The following is a 15,451-nucleotide window of genomic DNA, read 5'->3' on the forward strand; positions in this document are numbered from 1 at the left end:
GTATTTTGTGATAGGGCCATTTTATTTATTTATTTTTTAATTTTTTAAAAATGTATTTTACTTCAGCCGTGTTTCCAGGTGAAAATGAAATCTGTATGGTACTTTTTTTGCATAAATTTGTATCGACGACAGAGAGAATGAACTGAATGCTAAAGGAACCCAAAATGAAGCAATATTTGCAGTAATGGTCTCAGTTACAGACAAACCTTTATGCTATCAGACCGATTTGGAGGATAATATAATCGCATACAAATTCTAAACATAAGTTAAGGGCTTTAAAGTCATTGGTACCCGGTATCCAAAATGCTCTTGCAGCTTTAGGAAGAGTAGGCTGTAAGGGTCAGTGGTTATTACATTAAAGTGCTACTCATTTAGCTAAGCGCATAACTTGTCAAAAGTGAGTTAGGAACCGTAGGAAGATCTTGCTCTCAAAACCATATTTACAAATCAAAAAAGATGCTGGACTTCATTGGGAGCTTTTGATGATTTTTAATGTTGTTGCCACGGATACTGTGCACACATCCCATCCCCCAGAGCTGCAGACAGGTTAGGGAGGGACTCCAGCGCTAATGTCTGAGGAGGAAAGCCGGAGATGACAGAGGGATCAATGTTGCACCTGTGCCAGAGCTGCAGTGTGCGATTAGCTGGAGGGTCAATGGCTTATTCCCGTAACAGTCCTATTAAAAATGCATTCATTTTAAACCGCGCACCCAGCACTTCTGAATACCACCAGGCTCTGCAGGAATCTTAAGAAATACAATGTACTTGCAGTATAAAGAGCTTAATCATCTCTGCTGGATTGTGTTACTGAGTTGCTAATGATGTCTTATCTCAGTGGAGTGCAGGCTAATCAAACAGCCTTCCTCGGGCCCCAGAGTATTTTCGGAACAGCTGCTACTGCGGGCAAATTACCCGGGGGACTGTTAAATAGGGTTTAGGGCGTGGCTAAGCTGTGACTGACAGCCGTGTCAGGCGTCGCTGTGTGTCTGAAAAGCACAGAGGTGGCAGGAAAGCATAAAGCTTGAAGCTCAAACTCAAAAGGTTATAAGCGAGATAAGTCCCTGCATCAGCCTTGGTTTTCACCCTTTAAGGTGTGAGATCGCAAATATGTGATGAGAACATTCTTAACTGAATATTCTGATGCTGATGTAACAATCATAATTGAAAGCAATGGAGTTCTAGAACACTACCTTAAAATTTTGAAAAAACATTCCGAGGACACTACTCTTCAAAGCGTAGTTTGAAAGTGAGCATGCTGAGGGTTCTGGGCTGAGGGCTTAGGGCTTAGGGTGGGTGGGAGGCAGCCCCTTTAGAGTGTGTTGGAGTGAGGACCAGGCTGCTTTTCCTCACTGCAGCAGAGGGGCTTTGCACCAGGGCTCTTCCTCTGCGTTCCCCTCACCTCATTGAGCTGGTAACGACTCTCGGGGGGACCAATGAAGCGACGGAAAGTAATTGGAGCGAGGCTGAACAGATCCACCGCAGGGTTAAGGGACACAGACAACCCAACCCAACCCAACCCCCCCCCCCCCGCTGCCTGCGTGGGGGCTGCCTGCTAATCACTGCCTTTGCCCAGCGGTTAACCCATGTCCATGCTTTGCCCAGGAGCCCAGGAAACAGCCTCACAACGCGCTAATTGTTCCTGGCCATTAATGAGACGCCTCATCATCCAGCCCCCTTTGCCCGTCAGTAGCGCCGATGAGCTCTGTGATGGGCAGACTCTTAATTCCACTAATTGGTCTGTCGTCCTGTGGACTCCAATGTAAACACTCTGGCCATAGACCATTATTGCCACAAAGGGTGAGACTCTGTCTTAATCCCACTAAAATTGTGCATGACATTCATTACTGTACAATGTACGTTCATTACTTCCCGATCCTAAATTTGGGAAATGTTTTACAAGCCAACGTTGTTATTGCTGTGAAAAATACACGTACTCACACACACACCCACGCACACACACACACATTCACTTAACACATACTATACACATGCACAAATATACTACACACATACACACTCACACACACACACACACACACTCACACACACACACACACACACACACACACACACACACACACATACACACAATGCATTTCACTGGAATGCAGCAACACTTCCTAGTCCTGAAAGGCCTGGAAACAGCGATAAGAACCAAAAGGTTGGCACTCACTCATTTCTATTATGTTTGCGGTACATGAGGGCTCTTTGCCAAAATGCATACGCCACACACTGCTGAATTATACGCTTAGAGTGAAAGCACTGTGGAGATAACCACAAGGGCTGACCGTTTGTAACTGCTGAAGTGAGATTTTTCTCCTTTGAAGCCAGATTCAGGGAGCACTTTAGGAGATTTTTGCTAAAGCCCTTTTCCCTCTGAAGAGTTCTCTGCTGGTGATTTTCTCTTCACAAAAGGCTGATTCATTTCCAGGTCAAAGAATATTAGTCTGAAACATCTTTTGCTCTCAGAAAAAAAATTGTGTCTGGAGCTCGTCCAGCATATTCAGTGAGGCCTCCCACATTCTTTTACAACACATAAATGTACAGGGCATTCTGAACATCCAGAGTAAGTGTCTAGTCATTTTTATTTTGCGATTCTTGCATGTTTTTATTCAGTTGACACAATTTTCAGTAAAAAAAAAAGCCGGGGTCACCTAAATGGCAGTCCCCACTAGTCTGTGTGCAAATTTAGAGGCTTTAAAGCCTTCAAAACGCCTTAAAGACTGCGTGGTGGGGTGGGGTGGGGGTGGGGGGGGGGGGCTGCCCTGGGAACAGGTCCTCGTTGCTCGGCTCCCGCGCGAGGCGGACGAGGTCTAGGGGGAGGGCTTTTAATTAGCTCTCCCTCTCACCTGCCCCCTGCGCCCAGGTGACGAGCCCCAGGCTCACCCTCATTAACAATTAAACGCAGCGCCTGCACTCTGGGGCACAAAGAGGTGCTCTTAATTGCGCTTGATGGAGGAGAAGAGAAAGCGCCGGCACAAAGATCCCCGCACAAAAGGTCCGGGGAAAAACAATCTGTCCAGAGCACCATAGAAACTCGCGCGCCTGGTAACCGCTCTCGTCCAGCAGCGTTGCCATGATCCCATGATAAACACCGCGCAGCCCTCGGGCTAACATCACTTCTGCTTTTCTCCTCCTGCAAAACCAAGCCTAAATGCGTTTGTGACGCCGGTTTGGTATTTGATTTAAAAATGCCTCTAAATTAAAGTCCATGATTCATGAAAAATGATTTTGTTCCTGAAAAAAAAAAACTGTTTCCAATGACCCCGCTGGGTGAGGTTTTTATTGATTCTGAAGCAGATGTGTGTATTACGTATGACCTAATTTAACACCGAATTTCATCGGTTCCGAATGCCATTTTTCAATGCGACGTGTCTTTCTCGTGCGTTTGGAGGGGTGTTAAGTTTTGCGTACCTGCCCGTTGTTTGCTTACTGGCAGGTGGCACTATGGCACTCACAAACGTGTTTCCAAATCCCTGTTCTCACGGCTCTCTGTTTATGGTGCCGCTTATTTACTGACGTGTGTTATTATCACTAAAAGGGTTTAATATTTTCTGTAAATGTGTGCTGCTCTTATTCAGAGCCAGTCAAAATATTGCTGCCAGGAACAATGTAATCTCCCAATGCCCGTGAGATTTGAGTCCGCGTTATGCCTCATTCTTTTGCTCCGTGATTTGCATAGGGTCAGGGCTTTCTGCGCTGCGGTTGGTCAGAAGGTTGGCGGTGATGTCATTCTGCCGCGATGTGATAGGCCTGCTTTATTGATGAAGGGCCTGGGTAAAGTGAGAGGGCAGGTAAAGTGACACAGGTGTTGTGGAACGGGGATCTGGTGACACCTGGCTTTTCTGCACCTCTGGGCTTTTTCTGTGTCTCTGAGCCCGGCGTCTGTGAGTGGGGGAAGTTTCACGGTAAGACTGCAATGCTGGAGTTTAGATCCGCGGTGCTGTGTCTGCAGTTAATGCGGAGTTAAACGGGCTGTCACTTGTAGATTCGTTCAGACTGAAATTGTGTGGCTGGTTCATCTCAAAGTTTTATGCTGCAGTCTGAGGAGTAATAGGCACAAATTGAGCTGGATTTACACGGGGATATCATCTGAAGAGCAGTTTTTTTTTACAAGTTTCGTTTACACACTAGTACCATTGGGATGTATGCGCTTTGTAATAGTGCTGATTCAGGTGATTTCATCTCAGGGAGTACTTTTTTCTTTCAGCTAGATTATGGTCAGCTGACATGCGATATGCTTCACAATATAATTGTTAGGAACCCTCTCATCTTTTTGAATTATTATGAAACATTCGGATAATGTGTTCATGACGACGGTTTTGTTATTACTCTTACTAACTTTTTATAATGAGGCAGGGAAGGCAGTTGGTTGTTCCCCAGTGCTTGTGTTTGTGTTTCAGTAATTGTATGATAATCTGTGATTTGAATCTTTTGAGTCTCTCGGTGCTGGGCTGGTGTTACAATACAAATGTCTACTTGATACATTCAGGCTACATTTATGATATCCTCATGTATATATAGTTCAAGAGTTATCTGATTTATGGTTGTACAAATAATAATAAATAATAATATTTGATTTGTGGAGTGATTTTCAGAAGGAATCTCAAAGCATTGGACATCAGGGAGAAAAGGCCATAAACAATGATAAAAGGCAGTTATATGGCTACTGGTAGGGAGGTCAGGGAAGGCTGCATATGTTTTTTTTTTTTTTTTTTGGGGGGGGGGGGTGGCTTTGGTCGGCTGAAGCAGAAAAAGTCAATTTTAAGGTTTTGCGGGTTTGAGAACCATATTGACTGCACATTGAAACATGTATTTACTACATATTTAATAAATAAAAAGCTGCCCACAACTTTATTTTTCCCACTTCTGGTTTCTTTAAGTTAGTTATTATAATTTTGTATGGGCTGCTCCTAGCTTGCTAAAAACATATTTATAATCTGAAATTGTAAGGTTTTTTGTGCTTTCCACATTGGTAATTCAATTTGATGCAACCTTGTAAAGGGTTTGTAAATTGAGTCGAGCAGGTGTTACTTGATGGATATTTGCTATATATCTTTGCTATATTTTTTGATTGGCAGCTCTGCCGGGAAGGACCGGTAAGGTTAATTGTGCTGACCTTCATCCGTCTGCAGGTAGAAGGAACAGGCACATCTGTGTACATAAAGATCAGAGGGGGCCAGGTAGCCTGAGTCATCACCAGGTGTCCACTGAACACAGAGTCGAGCTGAATTAATGCTTGGCAGATGTGTGTGTGTGTCACGCAGGAGTCTCTTAGCCATTATGGGGGGGGCCCATTGTGGAAGTACCCCCCCACCCCCCAGCTCATGACAATGAAATCCATTAGCATTCGCTTGTGTTTCATTTCCCATAACTCCATACGGCTCCCTTGTTACTGGAATGATGAGTCAACAGTGCAAATGCAAACAGGTTGTCATGGCGAGTATGGCGGAAGGATCATGGGATAGATGTGTAACCTGACTGACAGCTGTCAGTATGTGCATTGTGGGAGTCCATACACCAGCTGGCTACATTTACGGAGTCGCTCTCTTTAAATTGAGGAAAATCGGGTGCAAAATGGTCTTGTATCATCACACGGTGACATCTGTGCTCTTGGGTTTTTAGAGAGACAACTACATAAAATGCTTTGTGTTTAAAGTGTGGTGGTTGTAACTGAATTTAGAAAGAATACACACTCATAAATATATCTGAGAAATTATTAGATTGTCCAGTGCATTTACACACACCTTTACTTGTTTACAAAAATGCTAATAACAAATAATGAAGCTTTGATTTAAAAGCGCTAAAATATTTTTGTGAATTGCTGAGTTGTATGCTGTCAGTGCTGTACAATGTAATGGCTATCTGTAATGCATTAGGTCAGTTTAAGCCATCTACTCAGTGAATGTGGATGATCTGAGCATGGTGAATGCTTGGGTGAATGTGGAAGATCTGATCATGGTGCATGCTTGGTGAATGTGGATGTTCTCATCATGGTGAATGTGGAAGATCTGATCATGGTGAATCTTGGTGAATGTGGAAGATCTCATCATGGGCGACACGCAGTAAAAAAATCAGATCTCTAGTGATTTCACATTTTGTAGCTTTCCTGGTGGATTCACTATTGGATCTGCAATGCAAATTCAGTCTTTGCATTAGGTAAATCCAGGACAGGCAGGTAAAGCAGCTTCTGCTTGGGTTGATCAGGACATCTGGAAATTTCCAGACTGTTCAACAATAGCCCACCTGCCCACCACTCTGTAATACTGATACTTTGAGGGGGTTTGTAAGTTTCTTTTGTTGTGGTCTGAGATGGTGGCACCAATAGTGTGAACCAGACCTGGGTCAAATACGTATTTATTTTGGATTCAAATACTCTTCTACGCTTTACTGATCTTGTCTGGTGTATTGGAACCAATTAAATACTCTCAAAAAGTGCAAATCCCACCTTCTGGTCATATTGGCAGACTCAATTACACCAGGCAAGATCAATAGAGCACAAAAAAGTATTTGAATCCAAACAAATACGTATTTGACCCAGGACTGGTGTGAACTAAGGTTCCATGTGACTTCAGACCTGCAGTTAAACAGCAGACGACTGCAGAGAGAGAGAGAGAGAGAGAGAGCGTGCAAGAGCAGAGATTGACCATCCGCCTCGTTTGATTATGTGCCTGTCCGGTGAACTTCTGACTCCATACAAGGAAGTCTCCCCGAGGGCTTAGCTGCAACGTTTGCATCCAGTTGAAGGCAACATAAAGCCCGTCTGTTCCTCTGCCTGAGGTCCCTCTGGCTATTCCTCTGGCTGTTCAGCCGCTGTGTTTGTCATGTGGATTTGCTGACCTTGCGGAAAGGCCTGTCTGCACGTTACCTCAAATTAATCTAGTCATATTTTTCTGTGCTGTTAAGAAAATTGTCTTTTGTATATTTGAAGGAGAAAAATGTAGCACTTTGGCCATCATCTGTACGTTGCATCTGAACACAAATCTTACATGAGCTGGTTAGTTTAATGCTCTTTTTTTCTTTTTTTTTTTTTTTTTTTTTTTTGAAAGGATTCGATTTCTGGCCCAAATGCTGTGCATTTAAAGGCAGAAAAGCAAATTAATGGCCAAATCTTTTTTTCATGCCTATTTTTTCGCTGGCTAGGGGCTCACTTGATCTGAAAGAATGAAGAAGGAAACAAACGGCTAAATGACCATGGTTTACTTCTCTTAGTACACATTAATATGTCCACTGTTAATCCAACTTGAACAGTGTCAATTTAACTCTTAACAGATATAATTTGGTCGCACTCTGGAATATAGGAATACCTTGATTTTCATTTGTTCTGAGACTCCTCACTTCACCTTTGTTTTGGCAGTTGGCTCCAGCTGAAAACCCGGACCGGCTACGCAGAGTCGACTCCAACAGGAAGTCCCGAAACTTCAACAAGCAACCCAGCACTGGGGACTACTACAAGGCCCTGGGCAGCAGCGCAGCCGACCACCCTGGGACCGGAGCCATGGCACCTAACGAGGAGGTAAATTCGACCCCGCCCCGCCAAAACCCGCCAGCGTCCCCTAGCGTCCCTCTCCACCTGCGATTAGGGCTCATCTCACCTGCTGTGCAGAATGAAGAGGGGAGCCTCAGGATGGAAGCTTTGCAGTGGAAGCCATGTTAAAGACCAGTGGCCATGACAACTTGACTCAATGTAGAGGTCTGAAAGGTGAACACATGTTCGGTGCTACTCTGCGCAGTATCCAGTGGTGGACCACATACTGAGTGGTTCGCTCTGCTGCACAGTGGTGGTGTCCATCTAGACCCACAGCAGGGAGGGCCAGCAGACAGTGGCCCAGATGAGTTTGGCCCAAGCTGCATTCTACCTCCTCACCGGCCAGTACCGACAAATGCACCAAAATGGCGCACTCCCACCATTGGGAGGCTTTCCGTCAGCTGTATCTGCAGCTGCACAAGGAGCTGTTTGCCAGGTGGAGAGGGGTCTTTTAAAAAATAATAATAAACATTTCAAAGACAGACCTCTGAATTTGGCAGTGACTGTCAAGTTATCTTAAGGGGCAGCTTAAATAAAGTAGCATCCCTCTAAAGAAAGTAGAGGTGGCAGTGTAGCATAATGGATAGGGAACTGGGTTTGCAACTCCCAAGGTTTTATGTTTGAAGGTAGGAATGCCATTGCTGTTATATCGTTGAGCAAAGTGCTTAACCTGAATTGCTTCAGTAAATATCCAGCTGAATAAATGGATTGCAAATGTGATGGAATAACAACATAACTAAAAAAAACAAAGGTTCAAACATATTAAAAAATGTTTGTAATAATAGATTATCTATTGCTTAAAGTATCCATTCAGCTCATAGGACATTTAAGCGAACAATACAAAAAGCTCACAGAGTTTGTGAACACAAGTGAGAGTACTGAAAATACCCTTGTTACTTCTTACAGTAATATCACACACACACACCTATGTGCCTTTGTTCTCAATGTTGTGCACATACATTTATCACTCTGTTCCCTTTGGGACTGGAGTCCACTCCCTGCTGAGTAAATTCAGGCTGTATTCAGGTCATGGAACCGTCCTGCTACGATTGTGGCCCACAGCTAGTTAGTGGGGGACCACCTCCTCTCCATTCCACGCGATTACCGATCCGTTAGCTCTCAATATTAACAATAATTCAAGTGTAAAACTATTGTTTTAACTTTCTTGTCATCCTCTGGGTCAAAAATAACAGTACTGAAAACCCCTGAAATAAAATTTTTGTCAGCATTAAATATGATGAATTGTCCTGGAGTGACCCTACCATGATTAGAATCAATTACAATTGGGCTTTATAGTAAAAAACAAGGGTGTAGACTGAAGAAATACAGTCTTCGTAAACTGTGAAGTAGGAAACGGTTATTCCCCCATTTGTTGATGAGTTACAGGTTGTTTGTACATGAAAAATATAGATTTATGGTTTAAAGTTAAATGAAGAGGCTTTATCACAGGTGGTCTGTCGAGGGTGGGTCAGGTTTTATCCCTTGCACATACGGTGCGTGCACAATATGAAGACAACATGAGGGTTAATTAGTGGTTCACTTCACATTGTATGGATGTTTCATTGGAACATCACACTGGGAACCTCTGCTGTCAAGAAATGCATGAACTTCAATGAATGAAGAGTTTCTGTAATGCATGCAAGCTAGAAAAGAACAGCTCTGGGATCAGACCTAATCAAATCGGTGTCAGTGCTGTATATCACAGACTGGTGGAATTTTCATTGAGCCTATCAAAAACTCATCAGGGTGTCTGTTGACTGGAGCAGATGGTCTCTCTCTCTCTCTCTCACACACACACACACACACACATATGCACATTTCTGGAAACGCACCATCTGGTCCTTCCCAGGCCTGCTGTGACTCCTGTTATTGGATGGGCGTACGGTTGTTTAAGGGTCAAACATCACAGTCGTCTCGACTTGCTAAACAACTGTGTCAAGCCCCTTAATGAAGTACATGATGCACCATGGAGGACAATGGGTGTGAAAGGAGCACGCTTCTGGTTCACAATGACATCTGTTCTGCTTAAGTGCTTCAGATGAATGACTGAAACCAGCCATATCACAACCGCCTGTCTTGTTGATAAAGATCAAAAGTGGGATATGAGGATGTGGCCTGGATTCAATCTAAATTTGTCCTTAACTTTGACTCAAAAAAAGGACATTTTTATTTTTATTTAAATTTTATCCTTTGCCAACACAGGCTCGGGTAGCTTCAGGAATCCCCCAATTTAACTGACCAAAATAGGAATAAAACAAATCCTGGCATTTATCTGTGAGACAGAGCTATGGACAAATGTTGCTTGAGTCCAGTTGTATTTAGGTCCAGATTGTGTTCTTCAGCAGTGTGGTCAAGTGAAATGAATGGTCGATGAGGTAAATGTCAGTCTTTATAACCTCTTGTAACCGTGTGCCATTACTTGTCTGGTACTGAGGGGTCAGACAGACACTTGCACTGTTCTTTTCTCAGAAGCTGTGCCTGAGTGACGTTATTTAGGGTCAAGGCTGTGTTGCGTAGGTCTGAACGACAATGGATTTTTTTTTTACATGGTTATACCCAGGGTTCTCAGCTGTTGGAGGAACCAGCGCAGAGCGCCCCCAGTCCACAGAATGGAGCGGCAGGCGACGCACCCGCACCTCCTCCTCCACCCCCCCTGCCCGCTGCCACCCCACCCCCACCCCCTCCGCTACCCTCAGAAAAAACGACACCCCAGCCCGCCACCACACCCCAGCCCGCCAGCACACCCCATCGCCGCATGTCGTCCTCCTCTGGAAGTGAGTGAGCGTTCTATCCCTCTCTTTCTCTCACGCACTCATACATCACACACACACACAATACAGTGTTCATTACGCTAGAGGGAGATAAGGATGGGCTGGTATCGTTTCACAGATCAGGTGTTCATGCGTGCAAGTCCTCTGTGTGTATTTGCACGCCTGTGGCATTTGGACTCATCTCCTCTGGTCTCGGGAGTTGGGGGAGGGGAGTGTGGGTTATCTGGCAGTTTGTGATTTCGATTGCTGTACAATTTGGGCATGTTTTCTGCTCTTCTGTATTCTGCCATGTCTGCTTCTGTTTATTTTCACACTAACACTCCTCTCACTTGTTAAGTGCTTAAATGTTTTTACTTTTTTTTAGTTGCAGTTTGTGTTGCTTCCAGTTGTTGGACTTTTTTTAGACAGTAATGGCAGATGAAAGTCTAGACATACACTTGAAAGGAAATATTTGGGCCAGTTATATTGCTTTCTGTAGGCTTCTTCCATTTTACCTGCTTCTGAGGTACACATTCATATTGTATCAACATAGTCTAAAATGAGATATAACAATTTGCTGATTTTCCTCCATTTATATATTAATTCTTAGACTCAAAGTCCCCAGATATATTGGCAAGGTTTATAATGTGGGTCTTTCTGTATCTGGCAGTCATCCCAAGAATAATTTGGCTGATTGAGACCATCCCTGTCCACCTCTCTCAGAGAAAGATGGCATATCAGTTGCAAATCAAAGATGCAATCAGTTATTATTTTTAATATAATTGTTGTTGATATTTGATAGAGGGTCATTTTCCTTCATTTAAATGCCATTTTTCCTTTAGCATTCCATTGTTTCCCAGTGATCTGCCTGGAGGACCGGAGTTTGAGATTTCCCTGGAGATGCTGTCTGCATTGTTTGCATAACTGATTCTGCACACGATACTTGGTGTCAGATATGAATCAGCCGCAGACAGCAGATTAAGTTCCATTTCCTTGAGAGCAGAAAGGGAGGCTCAAGCAGTTTCCTTGGGTTTACAGGAGGCAAACCTGACAGTCTTTTCTAGATAGCTTATTACAAATTAATGCCACTGGGGCTATTGATACCTTGAAGATAGGTTTAGTGTTCAGCAATTTCCTTAATTGCCTAGAGATGTACTTGGCATGGTGGGTTTACAGAGAGCCCAGAGATTGCTGTTCTTAGACAGCACTGTTGATCCTGTACATAGTTCCCTGGGAAATTGAAAAGAAACACAAAATGAATATACTTATATATTATTGGTACGGAAGAGGATTAGGGCCACGTGAAATCTTTTTTGAGTTCTGACTTTCAAGTCAGAATTCTGAGATTAAAGTTAGAATTCTGAGATTAAAGTCATAATTCTGATTTTATTGTCAGAACTCAGAATTCTGACTTTATTCTCAGCATTCTGACTTTAAAGTCAGAACTCAAAAAAAAATTCACATGTGGCCCTAATCCTCTTCCGTATATTGGGCCTCACAAAACGTTTCTTAAATTATTTGTACTTTTCTTCTTAAAAATGTTTCTACGGAAAAACAATGTGAGATTCATGACACGTGCAGACTTTTGTTTTTGTGCACATCCCAGGTGTATGAGATGACAAATCCTGGCTGTTTGTAAATTTCATGCACAATCCTGTTGAGGTGATTTGCATAAGGAAACAGCCACGAGCAAATACAGATAAGAAAATGAATTAATGTTCTTGGAAATGTTCTTTCTCGCAGTTTACAATCGAACGTTTCGTGAAAGAGGCAGAATGTCACTTTGTCCAGGGTATGATGATTGTTAAAATGTGCCATTACTCAACTTAATCAGTTCAGAATATATCCAGAGAGTCAAGATGGTTGTTGTATTATGTCACTTTTTTCATCAGAGTGACTTATTGCATCAATTAAATAAAGTTAAAGCAAGACGGGAACAGCTGCTCTGTGAGACTACATTTAATTTTTTAAATTTTGTCCAAAAACTGACCTTCTAAAGAAGATGCCCTTTGACACTTTAGTGTTCTCTTAAAATAAAATGTAATACTGCACATAAAAAGCAAACTGTTGAGGTTTTTGTGGTTTGTGTTTGCTACTAACCTACTGACAGGTCCGAGTTAACTAGCTTGCAGGCTAGTTCAGTATTTCCTGTGTTGTCACGAAATAGCCGTTTCTTAAAGTCTGTAGAGGAAATGGGTGGAGACATGACAGTACTCACCAAACCTACAGTAACAGTAACTTGATTGTCATTGAAGTCCAAGCAAGGAAGTAGTAATCACCAAGTCTTAGTGTTATGCTTATAATAAAGAGACTGAGCATACTGAAGTTCAGAGTGGTTCCAATGTGCTGTTTTCTCACCTTGGACACATTGAGTCTTGAATGTAAACCCTTTGATATTTCTTCATCATATGGCATTGTTTACTAACAAGGTCCTCCTGTCTTTTCCTCTCTCTATCCTCCGCACCCCAACGGGCCTTCTCTTCATCCTGACGCTTGTCATGGCTCCCCTCCCTTGCCTCTGTCCACGTCCATCTGTCCCACCTCTCATTTTGTCCACGGTCTGCCACCATTTTGGCTTTCTGGAGCAGTGGCTGTCTCCTCCTCTGACCTGTCCCCCACTGTCTTGTCTGACTCCGCCCCTTCTTCCACTGTCCGCCCGGACGCGGTGGTGCTCAGGCAGATGAAGAGTAAGTACTGAGTAGCTCTGTTGTGAATCTCTCTCTCTCTCACTTCATCTCTCTCACTCCATCGCTCTCTATCTCTCTCACTCAATCTCTCAGTCACAATCTCCCCTTTTCTCTCTCTCGCCCTCTCAGCCCTCTCTTTCTCTTTCTGTCCTTCTTTCTTTTATTCTTTCTCTCCCTGGAGTTAGGATCCTCCCCCACCCCACATCCTATGTGTTTTAATAACCTCCTGCCCTTGTTTACTCTCACATTCATGCTTTTCCCTGCCATTCTATGTTATTTTGTGATCTTTTTGACCCTCCCTAGAGTAGAGGCCTGTTGGATATGCAGTCGGTTGGTTTATCAGACTCTTACAATGTTGGTTGTAATACCAGGATTGCACCCCATTTCCTTTGATGATAATTCACTGTTTTACAGGAATTTTTATTTTTAAGATGTAAGCTAACATGGGATGTGGTTAATGACACTACACCCTCAGGACTTTTTCAAGTATATTTCTACCTTAAAATATATTAATTCTTTACAACCCGTTTGTTAATGCAGTCGCTCCATCCATGGCACAGGCCCAGAATCTGAGCAGAGAGTAAATGGCTGGTGCGTGGCATTTTGCATTCACTGATCCTGAAGCCTGACGGCATAATGACTTGATTGTGAAGTGAAAGTGGTGCCTGCACGTGAGGAGGGTCGCCAGCTGCTGCTGCTGACATGTTGATCTTTTGTTGCTTGTTGCGTATGAGTGGGCCAGGCATGGAGAGTGCATCCCTCTGCCACCTGTCATGGCTCCGCCCCCACCCCCCAGTCCAGAGATTAGTTCCAGGGACGTGCTTTCTATACACACCCAAGCTACAGCATGATATTACACCTGTTGAATTGTTACATAAGAACCCTGTATGCTTATGCCATATACAAACTTAGGGAGACTTAGGAGTACGTTAGAGAAAATGCTCTAGTGCCTCATTGGACTTGAATTAGGAGTGTAATCGCAATGGAGATCTGTCAGGACAGAAAACTGCCAGGTAGGCCTGTTTTTATTTAGGCTTTTCCTTGACTTTAAAATTGCACTACTTTATGCTGAGAATGCTGGTAAATTATTCAGATGTTTAAGATTCAAAAGTATGTTTGTTCATGCAAATATTTGAATCTTTAAGGAACAACGTAATATAAAACACCTGGTGGAATTGTATTTTGTACATGCAGTATGTAATAATTTAATTAATACTCAATTTAACATATTTAAATGTAAGATCATGAAACGGATGAGGTGAAGAGGGGGAAGGGGGGCTGGTGCAGTTTCTCAACAGAATTATTTTTTCTTATTCATTTCAGTTATTCATTGTCAGGAAGTACAGTGATAATTATTACACAATTATCCTAATTATTAATAAAGCTACTATAATTGATTTATCACAAGATTCTTCTGATATTTCACAAGTCACGTTCAGATTCTTCAAAAAACATTTGAACGTCATGGCTAAATGTAACTGCATGTTGTAGTCGAAGTCCGGTGCATCTCCTTCCCTCTCTGTAGTTTGGCACATTTAGCAAGTGGCTGCTTCAGTTACAAATGGCGGCTGTGGCCTGATCTGACATTTAAGACATTGGCTGGAAGGGGCAGGTCCGTGTGTCCCACGTGAGGTTTCTCATTGGTTAGGTTGCTTGGTGATTGATATGTTCTCAGCTAATCCTGGACACAAGTGACCGCTCTTGTTTGGTGTGAGAGATGTGAGGGGGGCAGTAGGGTTAAACCCAGTCCCAATTTGGCAGTTGGTCTGTGTCAGTCCTAATTAGTGCTGATTCCTTTAGATACTCCCGTGATAGGCCTGCAATGAAAGCGCTCCAGAGAGAGAGAGAGAGAGAGAGAGAGAGAGAGAGAGAGTGAGTGAGGGAGGTAGAAGTAGGGGGAGAGAGTGAGAGGGAGAAAGTATGAGTGAGTGAGGGGGAAGAAATAGGGAGAGAGGGGAAACAAAGGGAGTGAAAGAGAGCAACAGAGGAGAAGAAAGCCTGCTCTGGCAGAGCCTGCAGCGATCCCTTTAGTGGCGGTTTTGCATCCTGGGCAGGCATGAGAGAAGGGTAGCGCCCATTCACCGCTCCAGCTCAGACGACTTTCACACCCGCAACCAGGTGAAGTATCAATCTGTAATGAGTGTGTATCAATCTGTATAAATCTGTATCAAGGTGCAAAATATGATCCAAGTATTACAGCAATGCAGTGTTTACAGAAGGCAGGCGTTACGGTTGATGTGTTCTTAATTGAGGGAGGAGCTGGGAAGTCTTTTGCTTTTTAATATGCTGTTTTGGCAGCTTAATTTGGACTCATCAAGGGATGCATTGTGGATTTTTTTTGGAATCTTTCATCCTAGGCGGAGGATCTTAATTAATGATGCTTGTAAAATAGAATAGTAGGCAATAGCTAATAGCTTTGCTAAAACTTTAATTTTACTTTTGTTTAACTACATTTTGTAACTGAATTGTCAGAAACGTTGTTCTGT

General features: G+C 43.2%; 1 protein-coding gene across 2 annotated transcripts in view; it reads left to right on the forward strand.

Moving 5' to 3' along the window:
• espn (espin) overlaps window positions 1–15,451 on the forward strand; it is a 52,729-nt gene that overhangs the window by 20,805 nt on the left and 16,473 nt on the right. The window contains exons 8-10 of one of the 2 annotated variants that reach the window (XM_064297841.1): window positions 7,358–7,516; window positions 10,089–10,302; window positions 12,867–12,965. In XM_064297841.1, the coding sequence (XP_064153911.1) occupies window positions 7,358–7,516; window positions 10,089–10,302; window positions 12,867–12,965 (472 nt within the window). The remainder of the gene's footprint in view (window positions 1–7,357; window positions 7,517–10,088; window positions 10,303–12,866; window positions 12,966–15,451) is intronic. The other variant, XM_064297842.1, reaches the window with a different exon arrangement.

The sequence above is a fragment of the Anguilla rostrata genome, chromosome 11 (assembly GCF_018555375.3).
Source record: "Anguilla rostrata isolate EN2019 chromosome 11, ASM1855537v3, whole genome shotgun sequence".
NCBI classification, from domain to species: domain Eukaryota; kingdom Metazoa; phylum Chordata; class Actinopteri; order Anguilliformes; family Anguillidae; genus Anguilla; species Anguilla rostrata.